General features: G+C 36.7%; 1 protein-coding gene across 1 annotated transcript; it reads left to right on the plus strand.

The window, feature by feature from the left end:
- The first annotated feature begins 364 nt into the window (after nucleotides 1-364).
- Nucleotides 365-9,836, plus strand: LOC127546321 (class I histocompatibility antigen, F10 alpha chain-like). The gene is made up of 6 exons (XM_051973511.1): nucleotides 365-380; nucleotides 5,863-6,123; nucleotides 7,279-7,599; nucleotides 9,119-9,397; nucleotides 9,593-9,723; nucleotides 9,822-9,836. The coding sequence occupies exons 1-6, from the start codon at nucleotides 365-367 to the stop codon at nucleotides 9,834-9,836; spliced, it is 1,023 nt and encodes a 340-aa protein (XP_051829471.1).
- Nucleotides 9,837-16,887: the final 7,051 nt, after the last annotated feature.

The following is a 16,887-nucleotide window of genomic DNA, read 5'->3' on the forward strand; positions in this document are numbered from 1 at the left end:
GGCATACTTTCATACTTTCCAGCAACACCTGATAGTGACTCTGCTCTAGGGTTTCCTGTTCTTACCACAGACTCCTTATCGGTTCTACTTTCAGACATGCTCAGATTCTGCCTGGCAACAGTTATCCCAGTCAGCAATGATAGGAGGGCCAGTCTTGGGCAGAGCCAATCCAAGATAGGGTGGGGATTAGGGGTGGGGAAAGCAATGATTATATAAAGGCCTTATTTCCCTTTTGGATACTACAGTGGAGCCTCCTCCAACTAGGGTGTGGTTGAAAAATCCGATGTTCAATCAAAGGAAAAGAAAGAGCAACAGGAGGGGGTCTTTCTCATTCTTGCCGCTCATTTTTGGGGTGCTTTCTCTAATGGGGATCCAGGCAGGTGAGTCTAGGGGAGCAAGTGGGTGGATGGATAGAGGGCACTGTGGTCTGGCTCTGAGGAGGTTTTCAGTTCCTACCCTAGTGAAAGAACCCTGACATGCAAACTAACAAGGGCAATATGACTAGGGTCATAAGAGTGGAAAATGAATTTGATGGGATACTTTCTTTCTACCTAAGCAAGTCATGGTTCAGGGAAATCTTCCAGGGGAAAGTGAGGTTCACCCTCAGAGAAAAGGATTTAGGGTTAGATGGGAGCCTCCATTACATAGACAGTGAGAAGGAGAGAGGAATGGGAGTTAATCTTCATTTAAGGGGCTAGAATCTCAAAAACCCAAAGAGTCAGTTTTAAGTCTTTATCTAGAGAAGGGGTTAAAAAGGGAGCTCCCAGGCTGCCAAATAATGAAGGGGGTTGAAGAAGGAAAAGTTAATCAACTTTGAGGGGATTTAAAAAGAGAAACTCAGGAAACCAAAAAGAAGATACAGGGGTGATGTCTCACAGGGTAGGGTAGGTGATGTCTCACTTCACTGGATGCCCACTTGGAGTTTTATGGACAATAGTTTTATTTGATTTTTTTTTGGTTTGGTTCATGTTGTGTTGAATCAAGTATTCCTTTTTGAACCAAAGCCTTCTCTAGTGTTCTATTAGTATTTACTCCACAGGGTTGTGGGAGATGCTCAAAGGACACAATTCAGGTAAAGCATTTTTCAATCTTTAAAGCACCTTAGAAATATGTCAGTCTCAGTTGTTACTATAGTTTTAGACATACAATTTCAAACAGGGATCCTCAAACTACAGCCCGTGGGCCAGATGTGGTAGCTGAGGAAGATTATCCCTCTCACCCAGGGCTCTGAAGTTTCTTTATTTAAAGGCCCACAAAACAAAGTTTTTGTTTTTACCATAGTCCGGCCCTCCAACAGTCTGAGGGACAGTGAACTGGCCCCCTATTTTAAAAGTTTGAGGACCCCTGTGAGCTTCTGAGGATGTATCTCCTACTTTCAGTTCAGAACAGCACTTATTCTAACCTTATCCTGAGGAAGTTGTTTTGGCTACTGAAAGGCCTAATGAATTAAACAGTGTCACACAACCAGTATGTCTTTTCAGAGACAGAACTTGAACCCAGACCCTCCTAACTCCATTGTACCATACTATCTTTATTAGTGATATTATAACTAGTATTTGTATTCCAGTCTACATTCTTAAAAGACTGAGTATATTCATTACAAAATATAGGAGACTTGGGGGGTGATGTAGGAAGTGATGTCACATGACAACTGTCTTCAAATATTTGAAAAGCTATCTGGTAGAAAATGAAAATCCCATGAAAAAATGTTCTAGAATGGTCCAGTTCACAACTCCATCAAAAATGTATTAGTGCACCAATTTTCCCATATAACTTCCAATGTTTATCATTATGTTTTCCTGTTCCTAACCAATCTGATAGGAGTGTGGTGGTGCTTCAGAGTTCTTTTAATGTGCATTTCTTTAATCAGTAGTGATTTAGAGCATTTCTTCAAAGACTAAAGATGACTTTAATTTCTTTCTCTGAAAATTGTCTGTTCATATCCTTTGAATATCTATCAACTGGAGAATGGCTAGAATTTTTATAAATTTGATTCTTTATATATTTTAGAAATAAGGGCTTTATCAAAAACACTGGCTGTAAAAATAGTTTCCCAGATTTCTGCTTTCATTCTAATCTTCACTGCATTAGTTTTGTTTGTGCAAAACTCTTTTTAATTTAAAGTAATCAAAATTATCCCTTTTACGTTTCATAATGTTCTCTAATTCTTGTTTGGTGGCAAATTCCTCTCTTTTCCAAAGATATGATGGTTAAGCTAGCCTTTGCTTTTCTAATTTGCTTATATTATCAGTATTTATAAATCATGAACCCATTTTAACCTTATCTTGGGATAGGGTATGAGATGGTGATCTATGCCTAGTTTCTACCATACTATTTTCTAGTTTTCCCAGAAATTTTTGTCAACTAGTGCATTCTTATTCCAGAAGATGTAGTCTATGGCTTTATCAAATAGCAGATTACTATAATCACTGACCATTGTGTCTTATGTACCTAACCTGATCCACCATGCTATTTCTTAGCCAGTACCAAATAGTTTTGATGACTGCTACTTTATAATATAATATAATGTAGTCTAGTACTGCTAGGCCACCTTCCTTTGTGTTTTTTCTTTATTAATTCCTTTGATATTTTGTTCTTTGAGATAAAATTTATTGTTATTCTCTTCTAGCTTTGTAAAACAATTTTTGGAAGTTTGGTTTGGCACTGCATAAATAGATTAATTCAGGTAGAATTGGCACTTACTATATTAACTTGGCCTGCCCATGAGCAATTAATATTTTTCCTGTTGTTTAGATCTGACTTTATTTGTGTGAAAAGTGTGAAAAGGCAATTCCAATAGACTTGGAATGGAAAATGCCATCCACATCCAGAGAGAGAATTATGGAAACTGTAGACTGAAGTAAATTGTTTTCAGTTTTGTTGTTGTTGCTTTTTCTTTCTTGTGGTTGTTCTCTTTTGTTCTGATTTTTCTTTCACAACATGACTCATATGGAATATGTTTTAAATGATTGCACATGTGTACCCTATATCAGATTTCTTGCTACACTGGGGAGACTTTATTTGTATGAAAAGTATTTTGTAATTGTGTTTAAAAAGTTCCTGGGTTTATCTTGACAGGTAGACTCCCAAATATTTTATGTTGTCTACAGTTATTTTAAATAGGATTTCTCTTCTGATTTGCTTCTAGTCTTTGTTGATAACATATAGACATGCTGATAATTTATGCGGGTTTATTTTTATCCCATATATTTTAATCAATAAATAATTATTTATTAAAAACTCTAGCAAAGTTGCAGGATAAAAATAAACCTGCAACTTTGCTAGAGTTTTTAATTGTTTCAAATAGTTTTTTTTAGTTGATTCTGTAGGATTCTCTAAATATATTTTCATATTATCTAAAGAGTTATAGTTTTATTTCCTCATTGCCTACTCTAATTCCTTCAATTTCTCTTTCTTTTCTTATTGCTAAAACTAACATTTCTAGTACAACACTGAATAACAGTGGTGATAATGGACATCCTTGTCCATCCTGATCTTAGTGGGAATGCTTTAAGTTTATCTCCATTACAAATAATGCTTGTTGATGGCTTTAAGTCTATGATGCTTATCATTTTAAGGAAAACTTCATTTTTTTCCTATGATCCCCAATGTTTTTATTAGGAATGGATGCTGTATTTTGTCAAATGCTTTTTCTGTATCTATTGAGATAATCATGATTTATATTAGTTTTGGTAGTGATATGTTCAATTATACTGATAGTTTTTCTGATATCGAACCAATCCTGCATTCCTGGTATAAATCTTACTTTGTTATAATAGTATATTTTTCTAGTGATAAGTTTTGTAATCTCTTTGCTGGTATTTTATTTAAGATTTTTGCATCAATATTCGTTATGGAAATTGATCTATAATTTTCTTTCTCTGGCTCTTCCTGGATTAAGTATCAATACCACATCATTGTTATAAAAGGAATTTGGCAGGACATCTTCTTTGCCTATATTCCAAATAGTTTATATATTATTAGAATTAATTATTCATTAAGTGTTTGGTAAAATTTACTTGTAAATCCATCTGGCCTTGGAGATTTTTTTCTTAAGTTCAGTGACAGCTTATTCAATTTCTTTTTTCTAAAATGGGATTTTTAAGTATTTTATTTCCTCTTTTGTTAACCTGGGCAATTTTGATTCATATAAACATTCGTTCATTTTGATTATTGTCTGGTTTATTGTCATACAGTTAGGAAAATTAGCTCTTATTTGGTGCTTTAATTTATTTCCTCTTCATTGATGATAAATTTACCACTTCCATTTTTGATACAGGTAATTTAGATTTCTTCTTTCCTTTTTCTTTTCTTTCTTTCTTTTTTTGCTGTGGCAGTTGAGATTAAATGACTTGCCCAAGCTCACATAGCTATGAAGTATTAAGTTTCTGAGACCAGATTTGAAATTATGTCCTCCTGACTTCAGAATCAATGCACAATGCACTGCACCATCTAGCTGCTCCTGATGAATTCTACTTTAAAAGGAATTGTTTTGTTTAATGATTTTTTTTCATTTGCCAAATCTATTTTAAAGAAGTTGTTTCAATATATTGTTTGCTTCTTTTTCCAAGCTGTTGGCTTCCTTCTCCTGCATAACTCTTATTTCCCCCTCCATTTTTCTTCTATCTCTCTTCCTTGTAGAATCCTTTATGAGCTCTTCCAAGAGAACCTTTGAATCTGAGAGCAATTCATATTTCCCTTTGAGGATTCAAATGGAGGTATTTTGCCACTACTGTCCTCTTATGAGTTTGTATTCTGATATTCCTTGTCACCATAGTAGTTTTCAATGATCAGAACTCTCTGCTTTTTGCTCATTTTTGGAACTGGAAAATTGCTTTACTGTGAATTTTTGTAGGTTCTGTCAGTTCAGAATCTGTTTAAAAGCTTGCTTTAGTGCTTTTTATGAGAGAAACTGGAGAGAGCTTAGGTCCTTTCCTGGATACTCTCTGTGATCTTGGCTCTATCTCAATAAGTAAGAGTTCAAAAAGGTACATTTAGGATTGATGTCAGGAAAATATCCTTCCTTTCAATGAGCTTTGACCATAAGAAGACTTGGGTGCTACAAGGGTGAGTTCTCCTTCATTCCAGGACTTTCAGCATAGGCTTATGACCACACATGAAAATCTCAATTCTTTTCAGGCATTAATTTTTAAAGATAATCTCTGAGGTCCCTTCCAACTCAAAATTCTGTAACACTATTAGACTAAAATTCTTTAGAATTTTGCATACCTTTACTTAGAAAACTTTTATTATGAAATGAAATTTGCCTACAAGTCACTTCTACCCACGTACCACAGATGTAGCCTAAGAAAAGTGAGAGAAGTAGAGTTGATGTTCCCTGAATGTGAGGTTGTGGGACCCATTAGGAGTGTTAGTATAGAGGGAGTCAGAGACAAGCTGAACTGGGAGAGTGAAAACAGAGACTGTGCAAATATGTTAATGTATGAATTGAAGTTCTTCAGAGTGATTCAGCATAAAGAAATGGGAAAGGGGTCTATGAGATGCAATATGGAATATTGATTGCATTGGTGTTTAGTCCTTAGCTTCTTTCTTCTATGTGTGTGTTCATGTGCTCTTGTGTACAACTTAATTTACAAATAAGCAAACTGAGGCACAAAGAGATTAAATGATTTGTCCAGACTGACTAGATGATATGTCTGATGTAGGATTAGAACTGATTCTAAATCCAGCATTCTATCCACTGTGGCTACTCTCTTCACTAGGTGGTCTAGGGAAGCCTAGTTGCCTCCCAAGTAACAGGAGGACAAAGGGATGAGTGAGAGAGAGCACATAAGTTCTGGACCCTCCCCCCATACAAAGAGCTGATCTCCTCTTCTCTTCTCATCTTTTCCTATCCTGTAGCTTACCACAAGCATGTGATCCAGTTTATTATAGTGGGCACAGAAAACTCCCTCTTCGACTATTTTATTGTGGATTTTCTGGATGATGTTCAAGTGCTATCCTATGACAAACATACTCAACTGCTCAAGGCCAAGGAGGACTGGGTGATCCAGACCCTGGGAGCCAAGTTCATAGCAAAGACCCAGCAGAAATTGCTGGATCATGAGAAACGTTTCCTCTGGTTCCTGAAAAAGTTGATGTTGAATGAGACCAAGCATGATGGTAAGTCATCTCCTCTTTCCTTCTCCCATGTGCCCTTCCCGCCTTCATTTCTCTCTCCATCCATTAAGCCTAATGACTCCACTTCTAGGCAATTATGTTATTGAGCTAAATATTCAGGTTCCCAGGGCACTCTAGGGAGAAGAGAAGGACTTGGTTGTCATTGAAACATAACTGCACAATTCCTAGGGCATTGTCTCCTTCTCTTGGACTTGCTTAATCAATCGATAAACATTAAGCAAGGGCTCACTATGTGACAGGTACTACAGAAGGACTTTTGTCTTCATCTCAAAGTTTACCATTTTCCTCTGCCCTCTATATTATCCCTATCATTGAACTTCACTTTGAAGCAATTACTCCTCTGCTCTTCCATGATTTCTACATTCAGAGATCTGCTATTCAAATGAACCAACTAACCATTATCCTCTTTTTCCATTGCCACTGTATTTCAATGTCTAAATACAGTAGGTTTCTTAAAATAAATCAGGGTTTCTTAAACTTTTTCCACTTGTGACTCCTTTTTGCCCAAGAAATTTTTGCATGATCCCAAATATAAAAGTATATAAAATATCAAACATTTGCTGATAATAAATCATATTTTCTCGACTCCCACATTCAGTTAGAAGACCCCATATGTGGTCATGAGCCACAGTTTAAGAAGCTTTACTCTAAATGACCAATTTCTTTTTCAAGGGGTTACTCACAAGAAAAAAGGACATATATAAATTCATAAGTAGTCCGCCAAACTAAGGAGACTAGAAGTTCATATAATAGGAAACTGGTCAGGCCAACACAAGTGATTCTTCCTCAACTACAGTTCTCTTGATCACAACAATTCATAGGTAGGTAATATTACCTCCCTTAGGAGCTCAAGAAATATAAACAAGTCATTACTAGAGACTTCAAAGGATAACTCTTGACAACATTGGACACCTCAGGGTTCCCTGCCTTTCTGAGACATCAGATAATAGATCATGTTTCTATTTTGGTTTTAATATATAATTTCCTTTACAACAACTCGTCAGTAAAAAGGAAGTGACCTTTATTCCTATTTGACGAATAGGAACATTGAGGAACAGAGATAAAGACATTTTTCCAAGGTTATACAGATAGTAAATGTTAGAGCTAAAATTCGTGTGTAAGTTCTACTGACTCTAGGCCCAGTATTCATGTCATTATGTTATCTTTTAACCTTCTCCCTCCCCCCACCAGTGAACCACACAGTGCAGATTTTTGCATTCTGTGAGATTGAGAGTGACAGCCATATAAGAAATGAAATCCAGATTGCTGTGGATGGTCATGAATTTAGCGTCTTGGATGGTGAGATGGGCATTTGGATTGCCTTGATGCCTGAGGCTCGGTCCTTTTTACCAATTCTGACAAGTACTCTCTGGACCACTCAGAGGGAACACTACATGCAAGAATATTGTATTGATACCATGAAAAAAATCCTGCAGCACTCAGTTATAAAGAAAAATGGTGAGTAATTGGTCTTCCAACCCACTTACCATCAGGACACTTTCCCACCTTCTCAATAGTGACTGACACTCTGGTTCTGTGTGAGAAGCCATAGAACTGGATCCTGGCTTCAGCTCTGATCACTCTGGGAAAAAATCAGCACCAGAGAAAGGAAGATTATTATTCTGTGGGATTGGGGTCATTCTCTTATGTGTCACCAGCATGTGGAGGTAACCCTGAGGTTTCTAGGTCTATGCTTACTAAGCACAAGCTCTGGTTGAGCTCATCATGTTAGGGAAACTAAGGCCCCAAAACATGGTGACTCCATGTCCCTGTCTCTTACACTCTCTCAATACCTCGTCAGCTAAAAGTAGAGACGTTCCTCATCAAAAGGGAGGGGAACAACCTGTTATGATGATATTATCTTGTAACAATAACTCACGAAAACCCATCTTCTAGAGTTGAGAAATTGCTTTTTAACAATGCCTTTCTCATTTTCTCTAGTGAATTTGATTATTCTATTATTTTTTTTTGCTGAAGCAATTGGGGACTTGCCTAGGGTCACACAGCTAGAAAGGTTAAGTGTCTGAGATGAGATGTGAACTCAGGCCCTCCTGACTTCAAGACTGATACTCTACCCACTGTGCCACCTAGCTAGCCCGACCTTGTATTATTTAATCCATATTGAATTTTGCCTCATAATATTTAGGCCAATATTTTGGCCTGTCCAGATATTTTTTAATCTTGACTTTGTCATTCCACATGTTAATTATTCCCCCACCCCTAGCTTTGTATTATGTTAAAATAAAATGATCATGGGATCTATGCTTTTTGATCACCAATGAAAATATTAAACAACAGATGGTCTAGTATAGATCCCTGGGTCTATATACTGGAGGCCTCTGGTCAAGTTGACATTAAATCACTCATGTAAGAAACTTAAATGTTGCTTTCCCCATTCAAATATAAGTTCCTTTGTTCAGGTAATGTCTTTTTGTCTCTCCTTATATCCCCAGTGCTTAACATCCTTTACAATACACAGTTTAATAAGTACTTGTTGAATTGACTCGAGTCTGATTATTCAGTCCACTCTTAATCTATCTACTTAGGTGGTCATCCTGCCCACCTTATTCAGCTTTTCCCAAGTGTAGCTTGCTACTTTCTTAAATGTTTTAATCTGGGTAAATTTTATTCAAACAATTCTCTTATCTACTAGTTTACCAATGCTGCCAAAAAAAAGAAAAAAAATGGAGGTAAACAGGGTTAAGTGACCTGCCCACGTTCCCACAGCTAAGACGTATCTGAGGCCATAAATTAACAACCATTTGCTGAGGATAAACTGGGTGCAGAGGACACTGGAAAAGCATAAAATAAACACTGATATAATGAAACACATAGTGCCTTGCCCTTCAAGATCTCATGACTTCTAAGTTCTGGGGGCTTGAGTAATAAGAGATATGAAGAAAGGGAGTGACAAGGGGAAGAGAAAATGCTGCTGAGATTTGCACAAGATAACTTCTCTCCTGTTTTCTACCTTTAGTGCCCCCTGAGGTAACTGTATCCCAGTATGAAACTGAGGATGGAATTACCACCCTGTCCTGCTCAGCTACTGGCTTCTATCCCCGCTCTATACTGTTGCACTGGCAGAATGGGAAGAACATAATTATGGCTGGAAAGCAGAGCTCCAGTGGTGTCTTGCCAAATGCTGATTCCACCTTCTATCAACGAATCACCATCGAACTCTTACCAGAAGATACGGGGACTGATTATGACTGTGTAGTGGACCATATTGAATTGGGGCCACCAAAAGCATATCCCAGTGAGTGATTAGCCTGAGTTGGTTGGGGTTAAGCCTCAGGAGTATTGGCCATAAAATGATATCCCTCCCCCTTCTTCTAACTTCTCCAGAATATACCAATGGGGAGGCTTCCCGATGGGTGTACTTCCCATAGTCAATTGGAAGATTTCTAGTCACATTACTTGTCTTCCTTTTATACTCCTCTTGATGCTGCAGTCCAAGTGAAGTATCCTAAAAAGAGGTCTTGGACTGTGACCATAACCATCCTGAGTGTTGTGATTCTGGTCTTGAGCTGTACTGCATCCTTCATCGTGTGGAAGAAAATGAAAACAGGTGTGTATATGGAAGTAAGTCAGAAAGAGATAGGATACACTAATATCATCAACCTTGTGAGGGTATAGAAAGCAAAAAGAGATTTGATTTTTATTTCCCCCTTACTCTCTAGATCCAAGAGATCTAGAGACTTCTCTCAAACCTTTTTGACATTTATGTCTGGGTTCTTTCTTTTTTTATCATAATTTCCTTTATTTTTTTCAATATTTTATTTTTCCAAATACACATAAAGAGAGTTTTAAACATTCATTTTTGTAAGATTTTGTGTTCCAAGTTTTTTTCTTTCTTCCTTCTTTACTTCCTCCTCCCCAAGTATAGCAAGCAATCTGATATGCATTATACACGTAAAATCTCTTGAAACACATTTCCATATTTCTCATGTTGAGCAAGAAAAATTAGAATAAAAGAGGAAAAACACATGAGAAAGAAAAAGTAGGAAAAATGAAAATACTCTGCTTTGATCCACATTCAGTCTCTGTAGAGGTCTGCAGATAGTGAGGGAACTCTGGATAAGATATAAGACCCGTTAGCCCAGAGGAAAACTGCTGACAATATCTGGTTTGGCTCTCCATTTCCCTTTGGTGCCCACCTCCCTTCCTGAGAAGTCAGGAAAAGGTGAGAACCCCAAAGAGAGGTGATCCTGCCCTCCCTGACTTCTCAGTCTTCTCTTTCCCAGACCAAACTTCCCCATTTCCCTCAAACTATTGTATGACAGTATTTCTTGTTCTCTTCCTATCCAATCATGGTAGCTTTCTAGATGTGCTACATGTTTCCAATGACCTTCCTAAAAGTGGTCTTGACGATAATATAGCATTTCTAATGGGGGTTGACCAAGGCAGAGGATAGGGGGACTATCACTTCCCCCTGGACTTTTTTCTTAATACAGCCTAAAACTATGTTTAGTTTTTTAACTGCCATGTCATTACATTGATTCAAACTGAGTTTGTAATCTAAAAAAATCCCCCAGGTCTTTTTACAGACAAACTGGTGGTTATGTATCCCTTATCCTGCTTTCCAGCTGATTTTATATATATTTCATCATCTTAGTTCTAGCCCATATATGAGCCTGGACCCTGAATGGTCATCCAGCATTGTGGTTCTCCCATCCAGCTTTGTGGCTACTGATGCTAGTTATGCCCTCATTCAATTTTACTCACTCATTTCAACATTAATATATATTGAAGATCACTGGCTAAAGGAAAGGTCATACAGCCTTTCCTTGGGGAGAGAGAAGTCAATGAAGCACCATGCTTAGGGAATCACTACTTTTTATGGGAAATAGACTTTGTACACTAGCAGCTCCTAGAACTGCATAGTCCTTGTCTCTGGGGAGGATATAGACTGAGATCAAGTGTGTTCTTGCCTTGAGAAAGGGGGGTAGAAGTGCCACATGTCCAGATCCACTCTCACTTGTATATTTTTTGGTGTCTCTTATTTTTTCATAGGCTACAGAATCCATGAATGTGTTACATTGGAAGGTAAGCAGCTGGGGAATGGAGTAGGAGGAGAATGCAGCATTGCCATAAAACATGTCCATACTAAAAAAATCTTGTGATTCTTGGGCAGGTCAAGGAGGGATGCTATGAAATGGGGAAAAAAGAAGTTTGGAGGAGTGTGTGTGTGTGTGTGTGTGTGTGTGTAAATTTTAAATCCCTCATCCCCTTGTCCTTATACACTCAGAATGGAAATCCCAAAAAGAAGTGGGCAAATTTCCCAAGAGCCAGGTTGTGAAGAAAACTATTTGCATCCTATAGAAAAGAGGGAAAAAAAATCAATTTCCCCCCCAGATATTCAACTGAACCCTGAAGATTACTAGAACATTCTGTGGTGCTAACTTCAGAGAAATAGCTGCAAGTGCTATTGGCTCATTCCTGCTGAATATGAATGAAGATGCCTTATTCTGATAAGAAGAACTGCTTCAATGTCAGCCAGATCATTTACTACTCTCTTTTTCACACCCTTTCTTCCAATTTGATCAGTTCTGATCATTGGCTCCTACTATTTTCCTAGCCTTGGTTCTTCTAAGTCACAGAGGCATTGCCCTATAGTAGAAAGCTCTGAACTTAGAGTCAGGACACCTGGGTTAAATATGACTTCTGACTCTATCAGTGGGTGTGGGAAAATCACAACTCCCTTGAGATGCACACAACTCTCCTAGAGCTGGAAAAGGTGAGTGCAAATCCAGTATTAGTTGCTAACTGCAAGTCACAACCTCTGTTTGCCTCGGTTTTTTCATCTGTAAAACAGGGATAATAATAGCACCTGTTTCCAGGATAGCTGTGAAGCTGACATGTAAAGCTCATAAAGAAGGTAGTTCATTTGTTCAGTGTTACATGACAAGTAGATGTCAGAGGTGAAATGGGAAAGCAGGCGTCCTGGCTTTTACTTATCATATATGCTGCCTCTCATGTATTTGAATATATGTATATATTAAGGCAGTAATAATTATGGATAATATTTACATAGTCCTTAAAAGTTGGGAAAGTGCTTTACAAATTTCAATGGATTTCCGCAACAACCTGTGAAATAGGAGTTTTAATTATCCCCATTTTATATATGAAGAAACTGAGGCTGAGAGAGAATAAATAACTTGCCTACAATCACATGTCTAGTAAGCATTTGAGGTAGAACAAGAAAATTTTTCTTATTCCAAGTTCAGCATTCTATCCATTGTGCTATCTAGAATTCTATTTTAAGAGGAAGGTTATGAGGTACATAAAAGGTGAAGATTCTTAGGTAAGATCATGTAGGTACTTGTGGGATAGAAGCAGATCTCTTCTATCTAGGAGTCTATTGATTTTCCCACTACACCCTGACATCTCCCCTCCCTGATCAATGACAGTTTTTTCAGTCGTTTTGGAGTCCCAAGACACATACATATTGGAAAGAACATCAGATTGGTAGACAAAACCAAGATGAAAATTGGATGCTTCCCCTGCCCTTGTTTTCTTTCTTCTTAAGATAATAAAAACAGTAAAAATCACTCTCAGGCCCTCCAATTTATTTGACAATCTCTATCACCACTAATGACATTATGGTTTTTCAGTAATGCTTGTATGACTTCCACCCCTCTCTATTACAATGTTAAACTTTGCCTTCTAAATTGTTTTCCTATTGGTTCCCTTCTATTTACCTTTTTATATTTTTCTTTAGTCTTTTGTTTATATTTTAAATTTCTGCTGGGTTCCAGGCATTTCATCAGTAATTCTTGGAAGTCTTCTATTTTATTAAGGCCCGATTCCCCCTTCTTTATGTTATGTCTATATCTTTTGCCTTTTAGAATATTTTATTTTATGCTCTTTCCTTCTTCACAGTTTTAGCTGTGTGATCCTGGTTGTAGTCTCTTGTCACTCTTTCTTTCCTGATGCCTGTATTAATTTTTTCCCTTTAAAATGAAAGTCATTCTTTTTTTTTAATAACTTTTTATTGACAGAACCCATGCCAGGGTAATTTTTTACAACATTATCCCTTGCACTCACTTCTGTTCTGATTTTTCCCCTCCCTTCCTCCATTCCCTCCCTCCATGCCCTCCCCCAGATGGCAAGCAGTCCTTTACATGTTAAATAGGTTACAGTATATCCTAGATACAATATATATGTGAAGAACCGAACAGTTCTCTTGTTGCACAGGGAGAATTGGATTCAGAAGGTACAAATAACCCAGGAAGAAAAACAAACATGCAAGCAGTTTATATTCATTTCCCAGTGTTCTTTCTTTGGGTGTAGCTGCTTCTGTCCATCCTTGGTCAATTGAAACTGAATTAGCTCAAATGAAAGTCATTCTTAAGAATTTGTTTTGAGGTTTCTTATAGGAGGTCATTGGTGTATACTTTCTTTTTTAATAATCATAATATTTATTCAGAAGAAAGTATCAGCAATAATCATAAGTTTTATTCACCCAATAATTACACATTTTATTCCCAGAGCAGCAGTATTCGAAACATTATAGTTCACCGGTAAACCTTGGTCACATTCTTTTACCAATATATGTGGTGTCTATGGGAAATAATCTTAGTAGGGAGACACAAGAATGGGGAAATCCCTCTGTCTAGGGGTAACTCATATTTCTGAAATATAGAATTTGATGTCTTTGATCCTCTCAGGAATGCTACATGAAACTACTTCTCTGCAAGTACAGAGATTTCTGGTCTTTGGTTGTTTTCCTGCCAAATAAAGCTTACTTCTGTTCTGCTTTGGCGTTCATGAAGCAGTGTTGTTCTTTTAGTTCACAGCCCCCACTTCACAGGAAGCTTTAAAAAAGTGTCTGAAGCTTAATTTGAGCTTGCCTTTCTGACTAGTGCTCCTATCCAGTGTGATATCTACCTGCTCGATATTTTTTGATAGCTCCAGTTTTTAAGCAATGATTATGTTGAATTGAAATCTTTCTTCTTATAAGCTCCACCTATTGCTTCTAATTCTGTCCTCTGGGACCAAGGAAAAAGCCTTTGATCTCTTTTTCACTTGAAAATCTTTCAAATTCTTAAAAAAAAAAGAAAGAAAGAAAAAGAAAGAAAGGAAGAAACAAAGAAAGAAAGAAAGAAAGTCATGTTTGAACTCCAATCCTTTCATACTTGGTTTCATACTTACACCATTCCAATTAGCAACATCTTAAACAAGTGCCTTGTTCAATGGCCTTCCCCAAATACAGTGCTATAGGATGATTCCAATTCATTCTAAATTACAATTCCAAATGCAGCCTCAGCAAAACAAACACAGAAGCTGCTGACAACTTTCTCAGCACACTCTTAATGCTATACAACATGACATTAACTTTTTTAGCTGCCACAATACACTGTTGACTCATATTGAGCTTGTCCATCTCTAAAAGTCTTTTATCTTTGACACATCAACTGCAGTTTAGGTATGACTCCCACAACCTATTTTGTACATGACTTTTTGTAAAATTCCAAACATATGACTTTCTATTCATTCTCATAAAATCACATTTTATTTTTGTCAGAGTTTGTTAAGTTCACTTTGCCTCTCACCCATTTTATTCAGCATATTTGCTAATCTTTTGAGTTTCATCTGAAGACTTGATAAGCATCCTTTCTATGTGTCTGTCAAGGACATTGATTTAAAAAAACCCTGAACAAAATAGGTTTAATATCAAAACCTTGGGCCATTTTACTACACGCTTTTCTACATATTTATACTATTATTAATTATTTGGGTTTGATAATTCAACCCCTAAATCTTTTTAACTATCTTGTAGACTAGCATAGCATGAGAGCCTCTGTCCAATCCCTCACTGAAAAATAGACATATCATGGCATTCCTCTGCTCTACTGGGCTAGTAAATCTGTGGGCACAAGAAGTGAGATTACTCTGGGATGATTTATTTTTGAAGAATCCATCCTGAATCAGAGTGATCATTACTTCTCCTTTAAATAGCTTGTGAACATTCCTTTAATGATTTATACTAGAAATTTTCAAGAAAGCAAATTTAACTTTTAGAACTAACTATATGTTGAGAAATCTACGCCTTTTTGAATACTGCACTATTTTTCTATCTGGATTAATTGATTAAATTTGAATGTAGGCTATATGGAGGCAATGCTACAAGTTAAAGACAGAAACATGGTGGTGAAAATTGTGTGGTATCTTAAATTATAGACAAAGGAGTTTGAATTTAGTTGAAAGGCAATACATAGTATGTCATTGTGCATCTTGAACACCATGATATGAAAGTTAATGTAGTTAGAAGCAGAACTTGTACCAGATAGTGAAACAGTAGCAAGGTGGTACTACTATAGTTTATATATTTAAATTTGTAACATTGAAAGTATTTACTTATTGGTTAAAAAATACATAGTATACTCTCTAATTGATAGGTATGGTTATAAGAAAAATACATTGTAATGATAATAAGATCTGCCTTTAATATGACATTTTAAGTTTTTTAAAGTGCTACATGTTATCTCATATAAATCCCACAACCTTGTGAAGCGGATCCCAGAGATATTACCATTGTACAAGGTAACTAGAGTATTCCTTCAATTTCCACTTACATGGATAGATTGTATAATCAAAGAATGGCTGATACTACCAAAAGGTAGTCTATTTTTTGTTTTCTCTTAACAATCACCCATCTGATCTCAGACAAGGAATATTACAAAATATTCCTCCCACAAACCTGGGATATATTCTCCTACAAATATACACAGGGAATTCACCATCTAAGTGAAGGGTGGACATCCATCTAAAGTACAATGATAGGGGATGAATGTATGATTCATATGGTGTAAGGCAATTCATAATTGCTGGAAGCCCCCTTTTTCTTTGTTGAGTTTTCATGTTGACTTCAGGAATCTGCCTTTCCTCAACTTGATTTTTGAGTGAAATGGACTCTTCTCCTTGAAACTTCTTCTCTTACATAATGATCTCTCAGAATTTGTTACTACTGGCAGTGCATATTTCTGTTCCTGCTTTTCAATGTCCCTCTCTCTTGAAATCCAAAACTCATAAAAGACTTAAGACATTTCTAAATATTCGCCGAGATGTGGTTAACCTGTTTGATCGGCCAAATTCACTGTTTCCTTCTCAACCCAATCAAAAGTATTGATATCAGATAAAAGCACAAGGACATAAATAGATCTCTATGGTCAATTAAAAAATTAATTAATAGCTTGTGATTGCATGCTAAGTCTTCTGTGACCATAATAGAAGAGATGGAGAAGGGAACTCCTTTCTTTTGACCAATCTCCTTTTGACCAATGAAGAAGGTGAGAGACAAGTAATGAAACTAGTAACTATCATAGCTAAGATTCAAATGCAGATAGCTCCAACACTTTGTTATTTCTCACTCATCTTTTATAAACTGAAAAGTGATAAAGAATTATGAGCCACTCTTCAACAATGAGATGATTCAAACTAGTTCCAATTGTTCAGTGATAAAGAAAGCCATCTACTTCCAGTGAGAGGCCTGTGGGAACTGAGTGTGGTTTACAACACAGCATTTTCACTCTTTTTGTTGTTATTTGCTTGCATTTTGTTTTCTTTCTCAGATCCAATTTTTCTTGCACAGCAAGATAACTGTATAAACATGTATACATATATTGTATTTAACATATTTTAACATATTTAACATGTATTAGATTACCTGCCATCCAGGGGAGAGGGGAGAGATAAGGAGGGGAAAATTTGGAACAGAACGTTCCAAAAGGTCAATGTTGAAAA

This window comes from Antechinus flavipes, chromosome 2 (genome assembly GCF_016432865.1).
Source record: "Antechinus flavipes isolate AdamAnt ecotype Samford, QLD, Australia chromosome 2, AdamAnt_v2, whole genome shotgun sequence".
In the NCBI taxonomy this organism is placed as follows: domain Eukaryota; kingdom Metazoa; phylum Chordata; class Mammalia; order Dasyuromorphia; family Dasyuridae; genus Antechinus; species Antechinus flavipes.

Bases quoted from the DNA above. Each gene is read 5' to 3' on its own strand.
- LOC127546321 (XM_051973511.1), top strand. The intron at 6,124-7,278 runs GTAAGTCATCTC...TACTGACTCTAG, and splicing joins GAATGAGACCAAGCATGATG to GCCCAGTATTCATGTCATTA. The intron at 9,398-9,592 runs GTGAGTGATTAG...TTGATGCTGCAG, and splicing joins GCCACCAAAAGCATATCCCA to TCCAAGTGAAGTATCCTAAA.